At 38.3% G+C, this 14,644-nt stretch overlaps 1 protein-coding gene across 4 annotated transcripts in view; it reads right to left on the bottom strand.

Annotated features, from left to right (window-relative positions):
- Window positions 1-14,644, bottom strand: part of NLN (neurolysin) — a 97,343-nt gene that overhangs the window by 25,730 nt on the left and 56,969 nt on the right. For all 4 annotated transcript variants that reach the window (XM_043488982.1, XM_043488986.1, XM_043488984.1 and 1 more), the window contains 3 exons: window positions 12,697-12,832; window positions 9,776-10,142; window positions 891-1,092 (listed from right to left, as the gene is read on the bottom strand). In XM_043488982.1, coding sequence (XP_043344917.1) covers window positions 891-1,092; window positions 9,776-10,142; window positions 12,697-12,832 — 705 coding nt within the window. The remainder of the gene's footprint in view (window positions 1-890; window positions 1,093-9,775; window positions 10,143-12,696; window positions 12,833-14,644) is intronic.

Here is a 14,644-nt window from a genome sequence, read left to right on the forward strand (position 1 = left end):
AGTTCACATGGTTCATCCTAGAACAGTGTGGGCCTAGTTTACTGGACTGTGTTATGAAGTTGAGAATAAATATACTTTTCATTTTTAGAAATAAAGAGAAATTAGTTGCAATCCATTGCACACACACATCTCTTTCTTGGTAAGTTCCCCCCAGGGTTATACCATGTTATCTGTGATTTTAATTGATGCCTAGTAAAGGATGGTATAAGAAATTATTCATTATTTAAAAAGGAGTATAAAGTCTGGATGATTGAAAACCATTGAACTAAACAAAGCATTAATAAGCAAAAGAGACAGATTATAGCACAGTTTATCTCTGAAGCTTACACCAAATTCCTCTGAGGAAAAGATTTAAAAGGGAAAAAAAAAAAAATCTGACACTCTTCCTTAACAATAGTTTTCTTTCTTTTTCCAAAGGGTGGGGCTTCCAGGTGGCTCAGTGGTAAAGAATCCACCTGGCAATGCAGGAAACACCAGGGAGATGCAGGGTTTGAACCCTGGGTTGGGAAGACCCCCTGGAGAAGGAAGTGGCAACCCACTCCAGTATTCTTGCCTGATAAATTCCACAGACAAAGCCTGGCAGGCTGCAGTCCATGGGGTCGCAAGAGTCAGACACGACTGAGCACGCATGCATTCACACCACAGGATGGGATTCAATGAAGCTCTTTCATCAGTGGCTGGATCTTGCAGTAAAAATATGTTGTGAAAGAGGACACAACCAGAAAAATGTTGTGGTTTTGTATAAGGCCTATGACATTTTTGAACATGTTCAGCTTCTGAGAAAAACATGCTAAGAAACAAGTTGAGAAATCTGACATCAGTGGGAAAAAAAATTCTGGAAAAGCAATTAGTAGGTTTACCATTAAAAAAAAAAAACAACAAGCACTCACCTGTGCACAAATCTGATGCATGACATGACCGAATTCATGGAAGTAAGTCCTCACCTCATCGTGTCTCAGGAGAGAGGGACGACCTGCTAGTGGCTGTGAGAAGTTCACCACGAGGGCAGCCACAGACATCATGCGGCTCCCGTCAGGCAGGAGGCATCCAGGCTGGAGACCAAAGCAGGCTGCGTGGTTATACTTCCCTTCCCTAAGGGACCAGAAGCACAGTTGGTGAGATTCACACACTCTTCTTTAGCAACAACATTGGCATGGCCTCTCTCAGTCTTTTGATAACAGAAGATGCTTTGAAACATTTAACTCACCTTTTATGAAGCAGGTCAACGTTCTGTCAAAATGAAACAATGAAAATTGAAAAAAGAACAACAAAAAACCCACTATCACTTGATATGAGGTATATTTCCAAGATTTCTTGTGTTGAAATCTTAATGTAAGAATTAATATATACCTCAAATAGGGTATAGCTGAACGTCCAATTTATTTTAACGTGCTCCTGCTTTTCGTCTTCAAAGATGGACTCATTAAACACTAAATAGCGTTGATGCAAATATGAGATAAAAGATACAGAGTTTGACTTACTAGGCACTTTTTCCTTAAAATTAAAATTGATTTAAAAAAACTGATAAAAACTAAAATCCAGATAGTAAAGTTGTTCTTTTATTCAATAAGGGGAGAATCAGTACTCATAATTAAATGAGCTCCTTTTATAAACCAGACAGGCCTTTTTGGAAACAATGGTTTTAGTTAGCCTGGGAAAAAAAGCATAAATTATACTATAAAGTCATCTATGCTAGGACAATGTGATATCTGTGATGATCTCTCCAGAAGCTAAGGGCTGTTAGACTTTGTTATAGGAATAGGTTTCCTCCTCTTTTCTTTGCTCAGAGCACTAAAATACATTTAAGTTTAGTTTGATGTTTTGATTTTTAAGTCTTTTTCTGTATTAACTTTTCTTGACTCATAACTGTTTTTTTCCTGCTGAAGTTATTCAGGTAAAACAAAAACAAACTAGTCTCTTTACAGCTTCCCATTAAGAAACAGCTTGATTAAGAATCAAGCTGAACAGGGCATTGATCCTATTCTTACAGCAACATGATGGACAACCTGCAAATCACAACTTTTCTTGAACCCACCATAAAGTGAAAGTTGAAGAGCAACCAACCTACAGTCTAAGACAGATGCCTCCAAGGATAGAGAGAAAGGAAGCAAGCACTTTTTTTTTTTTGCTTGTGTGTATGTGTGTGTTTTTTAACCTGTAGACACCAGTAAGAGAATTTTTAACAAATTGATAAAGATTGATGGTGGATCAGCAAAAGTAGGGAACCACTAGGAGTTATTAGATAAGGGAAATTTTGCATCCATTTGCAAGGTCTTCTCCACAGATCTTACTGGGTACACATGAAAAAGTCAGGGGCAGGATGAGAACGCTGAGAAAGAATCAGTGCTGACGCTGGCCCGGTGGAAGGGAGCCCTGCCCAGGTCTGTTTCATCTTCCTCCTAGAGAACATGAGCCTGGACCTTAAAGGCAAGAAACACTGTTGCCTTAAGAGCACTGCTAAAAACTCACTGCTACTGGGGGGTGGTAACAGAAAAACAAACAAACAAACAAAAAAACTCTACTCTGAAGGTGGGGCAGGAAAACATCCTCGGCCCAGACCTACAGCTGAGGATGGGGCAGATTCACTGAACAGGCCCACTCCTAACACCCAGGGACCCAGAGCCTTCCTAAGACCGACCTTTAATCTGAACAACAGAATCGACACTCCCCTAACAAGGCTAATAGGAATCCAGTAATAAGTAACAGCAGTCTACTGCAAGGAGAGGAGCAAGAGCATGAAAAGAGACCTCTTTAAAGCACAGAACACATGGACAAACTCACATTGCGTGGGGAACAGAGACTAAAAAAAAACTCTGGCAAATAAGCTCTCATCCTAAACACATACAGGAATCTGAGCTGAAGCTTTGGGTTCACTGAGGTTAACCATAGCAATAACAAGGCCCAAATCCAGCTCCAGTACTAAATAGAATGAATCAGACACTCACATTAAAGGCCTAGCAAGTATGTGCCCACTGCTAGGTATAAAGACTATCTTAGTTTTTACTGTTTTATATAAGATATCTGACTTAAAAAAAAAAATTGTAAGGCATATGAAGACACAAGGGAAAAACACAATGTCAAGAGGCAAAAAGAGCAAGAAAAATAGATTCATATGACAAAAATGTTGGAGCTATTAGAGTATTTAAAATAAATTGTTAAATGTTAAACATTCTTGAGGAAAAGGTAGACAGTCTTCACAGTCAGAAGGATAATTTTGGTAGAGAGCTGGAAACTACGAGAATACAATGAAAATGCTAGACGTGAAAAGCACAGTAATAAGGATGAAGAATGCCTGTGATAGTCTCATTGAGGGACTTCTTACAGCCAAGGAAAGAATCACTGAATCCAAAGATAGGTCAAGAGAAATTACTAACATATAAACACACACACACACAAGAACAGAGAATCAAGACTTATAGGACAATATCAAATGACCTACTAAATATGTAACTGGAGTTTCATAAGGAGGACAGAGGACAGAAGAAATATTTGAAGAATAGCTGAGAATCTTCCAAAATTAGGGGACTTCCTGGCGGTTTAGTGGTTAGGGCTCCACGCTTTCATTGCCAAGGGCTTGGGTTCAATTTCTGGCTGGGGAACTAAGAGCCTGCAAGCTGTGCAGTACAGGCCAAAAAATCCAAACAAAACAAAAGAATAACTGAGAATTTTCCAAAATTAATGACACTAAGTCATAAATCCAATAAGTTCAGAGAACACCAAGGAAGACAAACACAAAACAAAGAACCAGGAAAAAAAAAATCCCATATTCCTAAGTGTATGAAACTGCTAAAAATGATGAACAAAGAGAAAATCTTGAAGGCAGTCAGAGGGAAAGAACACATTGCATGTAGTAGGACAAAGATAAGAATTACAGCCATCTCCTGTCAGAAACTATGCAAGCCAGAAGACAATGGAATGCCACCTTTAAAGCATTAAACGAAAATACCTGTAAACTCAGAATATTACTAAAGATAATAAGGAACATTATGTACTGAAAAATGGGACGGTTCTCTAAGTGGATATAACAATTCTAAATATGTATATGTCTAAAAGCAGAACTTCAAAATATATTAAGCAATTCAATATCCCATGATAAACCATAATAGAAAAGAAAGAATGCATATATATATATATATAAAGAATGTGTGAATATATATAATTGAATCACATTGTTGCACAGCAGAAATTAACACAACATTGTAAATCAACTATATTTCAATTTAAAAAAATGCACAAAGCAAAAACTGATAAAACTGAAAGAAGAAACAGACAAATCAGTCAGAGGCTTCCTTTCTCAGTAATTAGCTGAACAGGCCAAGAGAAAATCAGCTGAGATACAAAAAACCTGAACAACATTATCGGTTATCTTTACCTAACTGGCATTTGTAGAACTCTCAACTCAACAACAGAAAACAATACTCAAGTACACATGGAATATTCACCAAGACTAATTATATGCTGGACATAAATCAAAACAATTTATAAGAACTGAAAAGATATAAAGTACACTCTCCAACAATAACAGAACCAAACTAGAAATAACAGAAGGCTATCTGGAAAATATCCAAATATTTGGAAATTAAAAATATACTTCTATAAATATAGTCAACTTCTTTTTGACAAAAGGGCAAAGGCTAGACAATTTTTTTCAACAAATGGTGCTGGAACAACTAGACATCCACATGCAAAAAAAATGAGTCTAGACACAGACCTTACACCCTTCACAAAAAATAACTCAAAAAATGGATCACAGACCTAAATGTAAAATGCAAAACTATGAAATTCCTAGAATACAACACAGAAGGAAATCTAGATGACCCTGGGTTTGGCAATGACTTTTTAGATGCAAGAAACACACAACCCATGAAAGAAACAAAATTAATAAGCTGGATTTCACTGAAATGAAAATTTTCTGCTCTGAGAAAGACACTGTCAAGAAAATGATAAGACAGGCCATAGGCTAGGAGGAAATATTTACAAAAGAGATATCTGATAAAAGACTGTTATCAAAAATATACAAAGAACTCTTAAAACTCATCAATAAGAAAATAAACAACCTGATTAAAAAATATACCAAAGACCTTAACAGACACCTCATCAAAGGAGATACAGAGATGGTAATTAAGTATATGAAAAGTTATTCCACACCATATGTCATCAGGGAAATGCAAATTAAAACAAGATACCACTACACACCTATTAAAATTACCCAAATCCAGAAAACCAACAACACCAAATGCTAACAGGATGTAGAACAACAGAAACTCTCATTCATAGCTGGTGGTAATGCAAAATAGTACATCCATTCTGGCAGACAGTTTGGTAGTTTCTTACAAAACTAAACATACTCTTATCAAACAATATAGCAATTGCACTCTTTGGTATTTATCCAGAGGGACTGAAAATTTATATCCACACAAAAACCTGTACAAGGATGCTTAGATTAGAATTAGAAAGTCACTCGGTCATGTCCGACTGTTTGAGACCCCATGGACCATACAGTCCATGGGATTCTCCAGGCCAGAATACTGGAGTGGGTAGCTGTTCCCTTCTCCAGGGGATCTTCCTAACCTAGAGATCAAACCCAGGTCTCCCATATTGCAGGTGGATTCTTTACCAGCTGAGCCACAAGGGAAGCCCAAGAATACTGGAGTGGGTAGCCTATCCCTTCTCCAGCAGATCTTCCTGACCCAGGAATCAAACCGGGGTCTCCTGCATTGCAGGTGGATTCTATACCCACTGAGCTACCAGGGAAGCCCCTTATGTCACAAGGATGCTTATGTCAGCTTCGTTCATAATTGCCAAAACTTGGAGGCAATCAAGATGCCCTTTAGTAGATGAATGAATAAACTGTGGTACATCCAGACAATGAAATATTATTTAGTGCTAAAAAGAAAAGAAATGAGCTATTAAGCCATGAAACACATGGAGGGACCTTAAATGCATAATGTTAAATGAAAGAAGCCAATCTGAAAGGGCTATATGATTCCATCTATATGATATTCCTGGAGTAGGAAATGGCAGCCCACTCCAGTATTCTTGCCTGGAAAATCTCATGGACAGAGGAGCTTGACAGGCTAATGTCCATGGGTTTGCAAAGAATCAGACACTACCGAGTAACTAAGCACATATGACATTATTTCAGAAAAGGCAAAACTTCAGAGAAAGTAAAAAGAGCAGTTGTTTCCAGGGATTGGTGTGGCAGGGCAAGAAATGGATAGATAGAGCAGAGGATTTTTAGGGCAGTGAAACTACTCTGTATGATACTCTAATGGTTTATAGACATTATATGCTTTTTCAAATCCAAAGAAAGTATAACATCAAGAGTGAACCCGAATATAATTTAGGTGATAATGATGTGTCAATGTAGGTTAATCAGTTGTTAGCAGATGTACCACTCTGGTGGGGGATGTTGATAATGGGGTAAACTATACACATGTGGGGGCAGGGAATATATGGGAAATGTCTGTCCTTTCTGGTCAGTTTTGTTGTGAATCTAGAAGGGCGCTAAAAGATAAAATCTATTTGAAATAAATAAGTAGAAGTAAGTCAACAACAACAAAAAGAACTTGATCAAGCCTGAGCTAGGAGCGAGCAGGGCAATGGGAAGGGAAGGCAGACAGAAGCGGAGAGGAAGGAAGAGAATCCATGGACATATACACCGGAAACCATGCACTAAATTTCATAGCATTTTCAGCCAGCCAGTCTCTGGATGTTCAAAGGGCCAATCAGTGTTTCTACAATGATTTCATGTAGTTAGACTCAATTGTTTAAACAGGCAAACAGATCTATAAATATTATTTTTAACAGGGGAAAATGAACTAAAGTAATCTGGAAAGTGTTTATCGTGGTATACTTTATACCTCTTGGTCCATTATGAAAAGCCATAAAGACTGCTACTAATTTAAAAATCAGTGCCACTGAGGGGCTTTTAATTTTTCCTTTTAAAAAATAAACTTGATTCACTTAATTTCAGAGGTTTCCTTACTCCAAGATTACATCTTTACATTTTGTTTATAAAAGGACGGTGATTTAAAAAGATGCCCTTACCTGGCACTCTTACGTTGGAACTATTTGAGTTTTTGTTTCTTCTATTGCTTGAGAATCTCAGGGTTTGATGAATTAAAATTGATATGTGATTAAAAAAAAAAAAAGGAAACTGATCTTTCCTAACCTACTACAAATATCCTCTTTTTGAGTCAAGTGGACAAAGAAAACGAGAAGCAAGCATGTCAGGTGACAGAAAGCGACTGTTAACTAGGTCATTACCCTCATGGAATATCACTCGAACATCACTCTCTGGTCCCCACACAAGTGCTGGTAGTAATAACCAGATCTCTGAGTACAGAAGACGGCAGTTATATCTGGGACAAAGGAACAGCAGGATGGTCAGCAAGAACTACTACCTTTGGCCGCAGAAGGCAAACTGAGGCACGGTTATAGGAGGCTCCGATGTTGAAGGATTTCCCCTTGAAGAATTCTTGGCTTCAAACTATATATCCTGACATCATTCAATTAAAAACAGACATCCACATCTGACATGGGTTTATCTTTAGATCATACCAGAAGTGAAAGAAAGTTCATAAAGCAGTCGGATAAGACAACTCTGCCTCCTGTCTGGCTGATAGGAGTTATCCAGCCCCTTCTTGAAGCCACCTCTCAGTAGATTATGAACTTGTATGTGTTGCTGATCTAGAGATATGCTATTACTTACTCTGATCTAGGAAAATTGCAACAGTGTGGTTTTTGTTTTGGAAGGCAGCCCACAAAGAATAACCTAAATCCTTTCAAGTCTGATGAAATACTGTGACGTCCATAGTTACAACACGCTACAAAGATAATAATAATAATATTTTTAATTCTTACCATTGATTGAATAATCTAATGTACAGAACAATCCTGAAAAGGGAACATCATTCCCGTACTACAGAGGTGGATAAAGAGACCCACAAAGGTTATGTCACTCAAGCATTCCACCTCAAATTTGAACGACTGCCAAGATTTTCCTATTCCTTAATACTATGCTGCCTTTCAGCCAGACTGAAGGGAGTGGTGACACGTCTAAGAGTATTGGCAGAGTACCTGAAAAATAAATGTTCTGAGGTCAATTTTAGATTAAGAAATGCAGAGACTTCCCTGGCAGTCCAGTGATTAGGACTCTGTGCTTCCATTATCAAGGGCCTGGGTTTGATTTGTGGTCAGAGAAAACATCTACTTTGGCTTCATTGATGATGCCAAAGCCTTTGACTGTGTGGGATCACAATAAACTGTGGAAAATTCTTCAAGAGATGGGAATACCACCCTCTTGAGAAATCTGTATGCAGGTCAAGAAGCACCAGTTAGAACTGTACATGGAACAACAGACTGGTTACAAATCGGGAAAGGAGTACGTCAAGGCTGTATATTGTCACCCAGCTTATTTAACTTATATGCAGAGTACATCATGTGAACTGCCAGGCTGGATGAAGCACAAGTTGGAATCAAGATTGCCAGGAGAAATATCAATAACCTCAGATATGCAGATGACACCACCCTTACGGCAGAAAACGAAGAAGAGCTAAAGAGCCTCTTGATGAAAATGAAAGAGGAGAGTGAAAAAGTTGGCTTAAAACTCAACATTCAGAAAACGAAGATCATGGCATCTATTCCCATCACTTCAAGGCAAATAGATGGGGAATCAATGGAAACAGTGAGAGACTTTATTTTCTTAGGCTCCAAAATCACTGTACATGGTGAGTGCAGCCATGAAATTGAAAGACACTTGCTTCTTGGAAGAAAAACTATGACAAAACTAGACAGCATATTAAAAAGCAGAGACATTACTTTACCAACAAAGGTCTGTTTAGTCAAAGCTATGGCTTTTCCAGTAGTCATGTATGGATGTGAATGTTGGACTATAAAGAAAACTGAGTGCCAAAGAATTGATGCTTTTGAACTGCGGTGCTGGAGAAGACTCTTGAGAGTCCCTTGGACTGCAAGGAGATCCAACCAGTGCATTCTAAAGGAAATCAGTCCTGAATATTCACTGGAAGGACTGATGCTGAAGCTGAAGCTCCAATGCTTTGGCCACCTGATGCGAAGAACCAACTCATTGGAGAAGACCTTGATGCTGGGAAAGATTGAAGGTGGGAGGAAAAGGGGACGACAGAGGATGAGGTGGTTGGATGGTATCACCGACCTGACAGACATGAGTCTGAGTAGGTGCTGGGAACTGGTGATGGACAGGGAGGCCTGGCGTGCTGCAGTCCATGGGGTTGCAAAGAGTCAGACACGACTGAGCGACTGAACTGAACTGAACTGAACAGAGAACTAAGATCCCGCAAGCCATGTGGCACAGTAAAAAAAAAAACAAAAAACCAGAATCTAATTATAAAAATAAATAAGTAAATTAAGAAATGCAGCACACAAACTAGATGATCATGATGGTGATGATGGAAGTAGCTCACACCTATCAAGCGCTTGTTGTGTTCTGAGCAGTCTTCTAAAATCTTTGCATGTAATGAACCATTTCAATCCTAACAACAACATTACAAAGCAGGTATGATTGATATTCCCATCCCATTCCCATAGGACCTATAATATACATAAGGAAACTGAGGCAGAGAAAAATTAAGTAACTTGCCTAGTAAGTGATGGAGCTAGACATTCTGGCTTCAGAGCCCACATTTTTAATCCCTTTACTAGGAATCACGTATGAGAATTATGAAAGACAAGAGTCTCAATCTGGGTAGGAGATGAATCTCTAAGGTCCCTTCACCACTGTGATCCTCAGTACCTTGGATAGAGGTCCAAGTAGAACTGTCCTAATACTTCTCCTGTAGCTTTATCCTTCACAGAGTAAAGTGTGACACTTTTATTCCAAACGTGAGCATCTGTCACTTGCTCAAATGAAAGTCCCAACAACTCCTGGTAGATGCTCAGTAAGCCTTCAGTGACCACTTCAATTGGGAAGTATTCCTTGAGGGTCTCCTGGTCTACAGAGTACTTGAGTTCTTCTGTCCGAGTCATGTAGTAGTGGAGATCCCAGGCATTGATCTTCCCATCGTATTCAAAACCTCTCTCTTCACATTCCTTTTTCTTCAAGTTCAGAATGAACTCTCGTTCTGCTTCACCCAAGGGTCTTAATTTCTGGCTTAAATCATCTGTGAGGAAGAGGGTAAAGTTAGCAATCCATTGCTCTTGGGAGCCAGCATAACCATACATACCACCAGTAGCTCAGCATGGTGCTTCCTCCTTTGTCAAATCAGGAGGAAGGAAGGAAGGAGAAGGAAAAAGAGGGGGGGAGAGAGGAAAGCAGGCTTCATTATGACAGCACTGCTGTTCTCTTCAGGGTAATTTATTTTATGGCTCTCTCTCTTTTTTTGTGGGGGGCACCCCCTAAATCAGGCCACAACTTCCTCACAGCATCAACAAAGCTGAAATTTAGCTCACAGAACTCAACGAAGTGATAGTGAAACTAAATTACTCTTCATGAACATGATTATTTTTCGGTGAGGTTAGGCTCCTCTGTTCTGTTCCATGTGCCCAGCTGTGTCAACTCTTTGTGACCCCATGGACTGTAGCCTGCAAGGCTACTCCGTCTATGGAATTTTCTAGGAAAGATATTGAAGTGGGTTGCCATGTCCTACTTCAGGGGATCTTCCTGACCCAGGAATCAAACCTGAGTCTCCTGTGTCTCCCGCACTGCTGGCTACTCAGAGCTAGGGAAGACAAATCGGATGTGACCTACGATTGGAATTACTGGAAACTGCTCAGTTCCTTTGACAGTCACGGACTCAGTTAATAACTACTCCATTCCTATGCTGCTGCTGCTGCTGCTGCTAAGTGGCTTCAGTCGTGTCTGACTCTGTGCGACCCCATAGATGGCAGCCCACCAGGCTCCACCATCCCTGGGATTCTCCAGGCAAGAACACTGGAGTGGGTTGCCATCTCCTTCTCCAATGCATGAAAGTGAAAAGTGAAAGTGAAGTTGCTCAGTCATGTCTGACTCTTCATGACCCCATGGACTGCGGCCCACCAGGCTCCTCCGTCCATGGGATTTTCCAGGCAAGAGTACTGGAGTGGGGTGCCAGTGCCTTCTCCACTATTCCTATGAAGAAGGTCTATTCGGACATAGCATTTCTACTTTTTAGGTGGACACTGCAATTTAATGTTATGGTCAGTTTTTGACTATTTCACTGTATTTGGCTAAAGCAGTATGCTTTTATTATGTGTTTGGTCTCCACAGTTTGTTACGTATGTAAGGTAAAAAATGTTGGCTCTATAAGGGATGTGGACGTCTGGGAAGCATACCCATAATGAGTGAATGCAGAGGCTTGAGGAGGGCTGTGAGGTGAAAAGAGGAAACTCATGGCAGATACAGAGAGAGATGTCGTTCTGATTAGGCCTGTGAGAGAATCAGACAGGAATATGCCAATTTTTAAAAAGAGGGGAAACTGCTTTCAAAAATTAAGTTCATTAAGGAAAATGTTCAGTGTGTACAGTCGCCACCACTAAGGGAAACATTCTCGCCAAAGCTGTCAACTCCCTGAGCAATTTTCTTGTGTAAAATACATCAGAACATATGGCAATTACCAGGTCACATTTCTATTGTTTCCACTCAGCGGAAAGTTCATTAAGAAAAGAACCTCATCTTAGTCTTTTCTATCGTCCAGCCATGTAGCATACCCTCCATTAGTGGCAGTTATTTTATAAATGTCTCATGAATGAATAATATAATAATGAATAGCTACTATTTATGGCACACCTGCTACATGTTATATCTGATGCCAGCATATACATTAGTAATTCAAGGTATTGCCAGTGAGAACACAGAGGTCTAAATTTCAGGCTCAATGTAGATCTTGATACATTATTCATCATCTCCAACTTAACTAAGCTAATAAAATTATATACTAGTAGTTAGAAGTAAATAAAGTCTGAATGGGGTCAAAGAGAAAGTTGAAAAATAAATTATACTCTGGTAAACTCTGACAAGAGAAGATAAAAACAAAAATTAGTATCTTTACAATGGTTATGTTATTCAACCATTTTCACTAAAATGAAAGAGAAAATCAGTGACTGCTGGAATATGGACACTGAGATAAGAGGAGTAAGTGTGCCAGAGACTAAATGTCAAGGACACAAGAACTGTGGTTTTAAAAAGACTGATGAAAAAGTGATTTTAAACGAATGTGAAGACAGTTATTAAATAACAGTTTTGATGCCTATTATTTTATATTCTTTTATATATTAACAAGTGGCTTCTGGAACATAAAATATTCTTGTTCCTGTATGTTCTACTTGTCATTTTTGTCCTCTTTGTCAGCTTATTTCACACAAATTCATAAGCAGCCATGCTGTAATTAACAAACACCTAGTGATACTGAATAAAGCCAAAGGCTAATCTTCTTGTAGGTCTCTAGATATCTTGCTAGGAATTAATACAGAAATCCCCATCAAGATACAGATAGAATGAAGCAAGGATAAGGACTATAACCAAAATATAAACCATGAGCAAACCTTAGAACCAAGTACAGTATCTAATGCATAACAGGTGATCAATACATTTCTCTTGCATGAATGAAAAATAATATTTTCAAGGGCATGTTAGGTTTTGAGGCCCTCTGTCAAGTTGGTGCCATGCAGCAAAACAGTCATAAAAAAAAAAAGAAGAAGAAACAGGAACATATGAGAAATTAAGAAAAGAAGACTAACCGAGAAAGGTTGTTACATGCCTTGTACTCTTGGCAGTATTCATCTCAAGGACAAAGTCAGCATGTGTGCTATAGCCGAGCAGTTTGGCTACTTTGGCCCGCAGTGGGAGTAGCTGCTGCAGGATTACAGTGTTCTCCTAGTAAGAAACAACAACAATAAAAATCAAAATAAAGGTTAATAATTAACTGGATCCAAAGCATTAAAAAGAAGGGCTATTACATTACTTTCAGGTTGGTAAGACTGTCAAATATTTTTAGACATCTCAACTAGTAAGTTATTCCATTTCAGTGTTATAGACTTTTTTTGGATTCATGATCCAGTTTTATTTCTGAAATTATAATTGACTTTTTAAATCTCAGGAGATAGCAATGAGGGTCCTAACAAAATTTTAGGTGCTGTTAAATTTATTTCCCTTTAAAAAAAGGGAAATAATAAGCATTGATGATGATGTAGAACATCTGGAACCTTTGTATATTGCTAATGAAAATGTAAAATGGTAAAGTTGCTATAAAAAACAGTATTATGATTTTTCAAAAAATTAAACAAAGAATTCCCATATGATTCAGTGATTCTACTTCTGGATATACATCCCAAAGAAATGGAAACAGAGACTCAAACAGATATTTGTATACCTGTGTTCACTGTGGCATTATTCATAATAGCCAAATGGTAGAAGCATCCTACATGTCCAACAATGGATGAATGGATTAAAAAAATATAGTGCATATTACATATCATTCAGCCTTAAAAGGGAAAGAAATTTTGACACATGCCAAATTATGGACAGATCTAGAAGACATTGTGCTATGTGATGTAAGTTAGTTACAAAAGGATAATTACTGTATGATTCTACTTATATGCAGTTCCTAGAGTAGTTAAATTTATGGAGACCAGGAGTCGAATGATACATGCCACGGGCTTGGTGGGTGGGGAGAGAGGGAAGTTTGTGTTCAATGGGTACAGAATTTCAGTCAGGAAAGATGAAAAAGTTCTGGAGATACATGGTGATGGCTGCACAACAATATGAATATACTTAATGCCACAGAACTCTATGCTTAAAAATGTTTTAGGGATTTTCTCAAATTATTACACACGTTTTACATATTTTTTTTGTATTAAAATGCAAATAGTGACACTGCTTTATTGTTTTGTTAACAATAAAGGAAAAAATAATCTACCAGAGAAAGGAAATAAGTGTTGAGGTCAAAGAAAAACTGCTATTAAATCATCATTTATAGACATGTTTCTAAGGAAGATCACACTACCAAAACCTGGCTCCACCATTTACTGGTTGTCAAAATGTTGGCAAGTCACTCAATCTTCCTAAGCCTCAGTTTTCTCATCTGGCAGACGAACATAATAAAAGTAGCTACATTATAGAGTGATCATGAAGATTCAAGGGAGAATATAAATAAAGCACAGAGAAAAATGCCTGGTACAAGAGCAAACACCACATAATTATGCATTATAATTATTATTATTTTAAAACTAGAATGGAAACATGGATATGAGAAACATAAGTTCTAAAGTTACCTAGTTTGAATCTTTCACCTTTTCCAGTCTCCTTAGACTGCCAATTTTTCCCCAATACTATTCCCCCAATTCTTCCTTTTAGTAGTACAATTCTCTGAGCTTTTGTTGGGTACATGGTCACCTGCCTCCCTTTCCCAGCCCCTCTTAAAACTAGCTGTGGCCACGTGATACATAATGGAACAACAGAATATAAATGAGGTGATGAGTGAAATTTCTGGGTCATTATAGATCTCTGTCTTGCTAGCTGTGAACTGAAAGTGAGAACAATGACCTTGAAGCCACACACTAAGGACAGCAGAGCTATCTTCCAGCTCTGGACCACTCACCTTTGTATGTTAGTTGCAAGAGATATAAACCTTAAAAAAAAGGTAGTAAAATACACCCAACACAAAATATACCATTTTAGCCCATTTTT

Source organism: Cervus canadensis, chromosome 16, assembly GCF_019320065.1.
Source record: "Cervus canadensis isolate Bull #8, Minnesota chromosome 16, ASM1932006v1, whole genome shotgun sequence".
Lineage (NCBI taxonomy): Eukaryota > Metazoa > Chordata > Mammalia > Artiodactyla > Cervidae > Cervus > Cervus canadensis.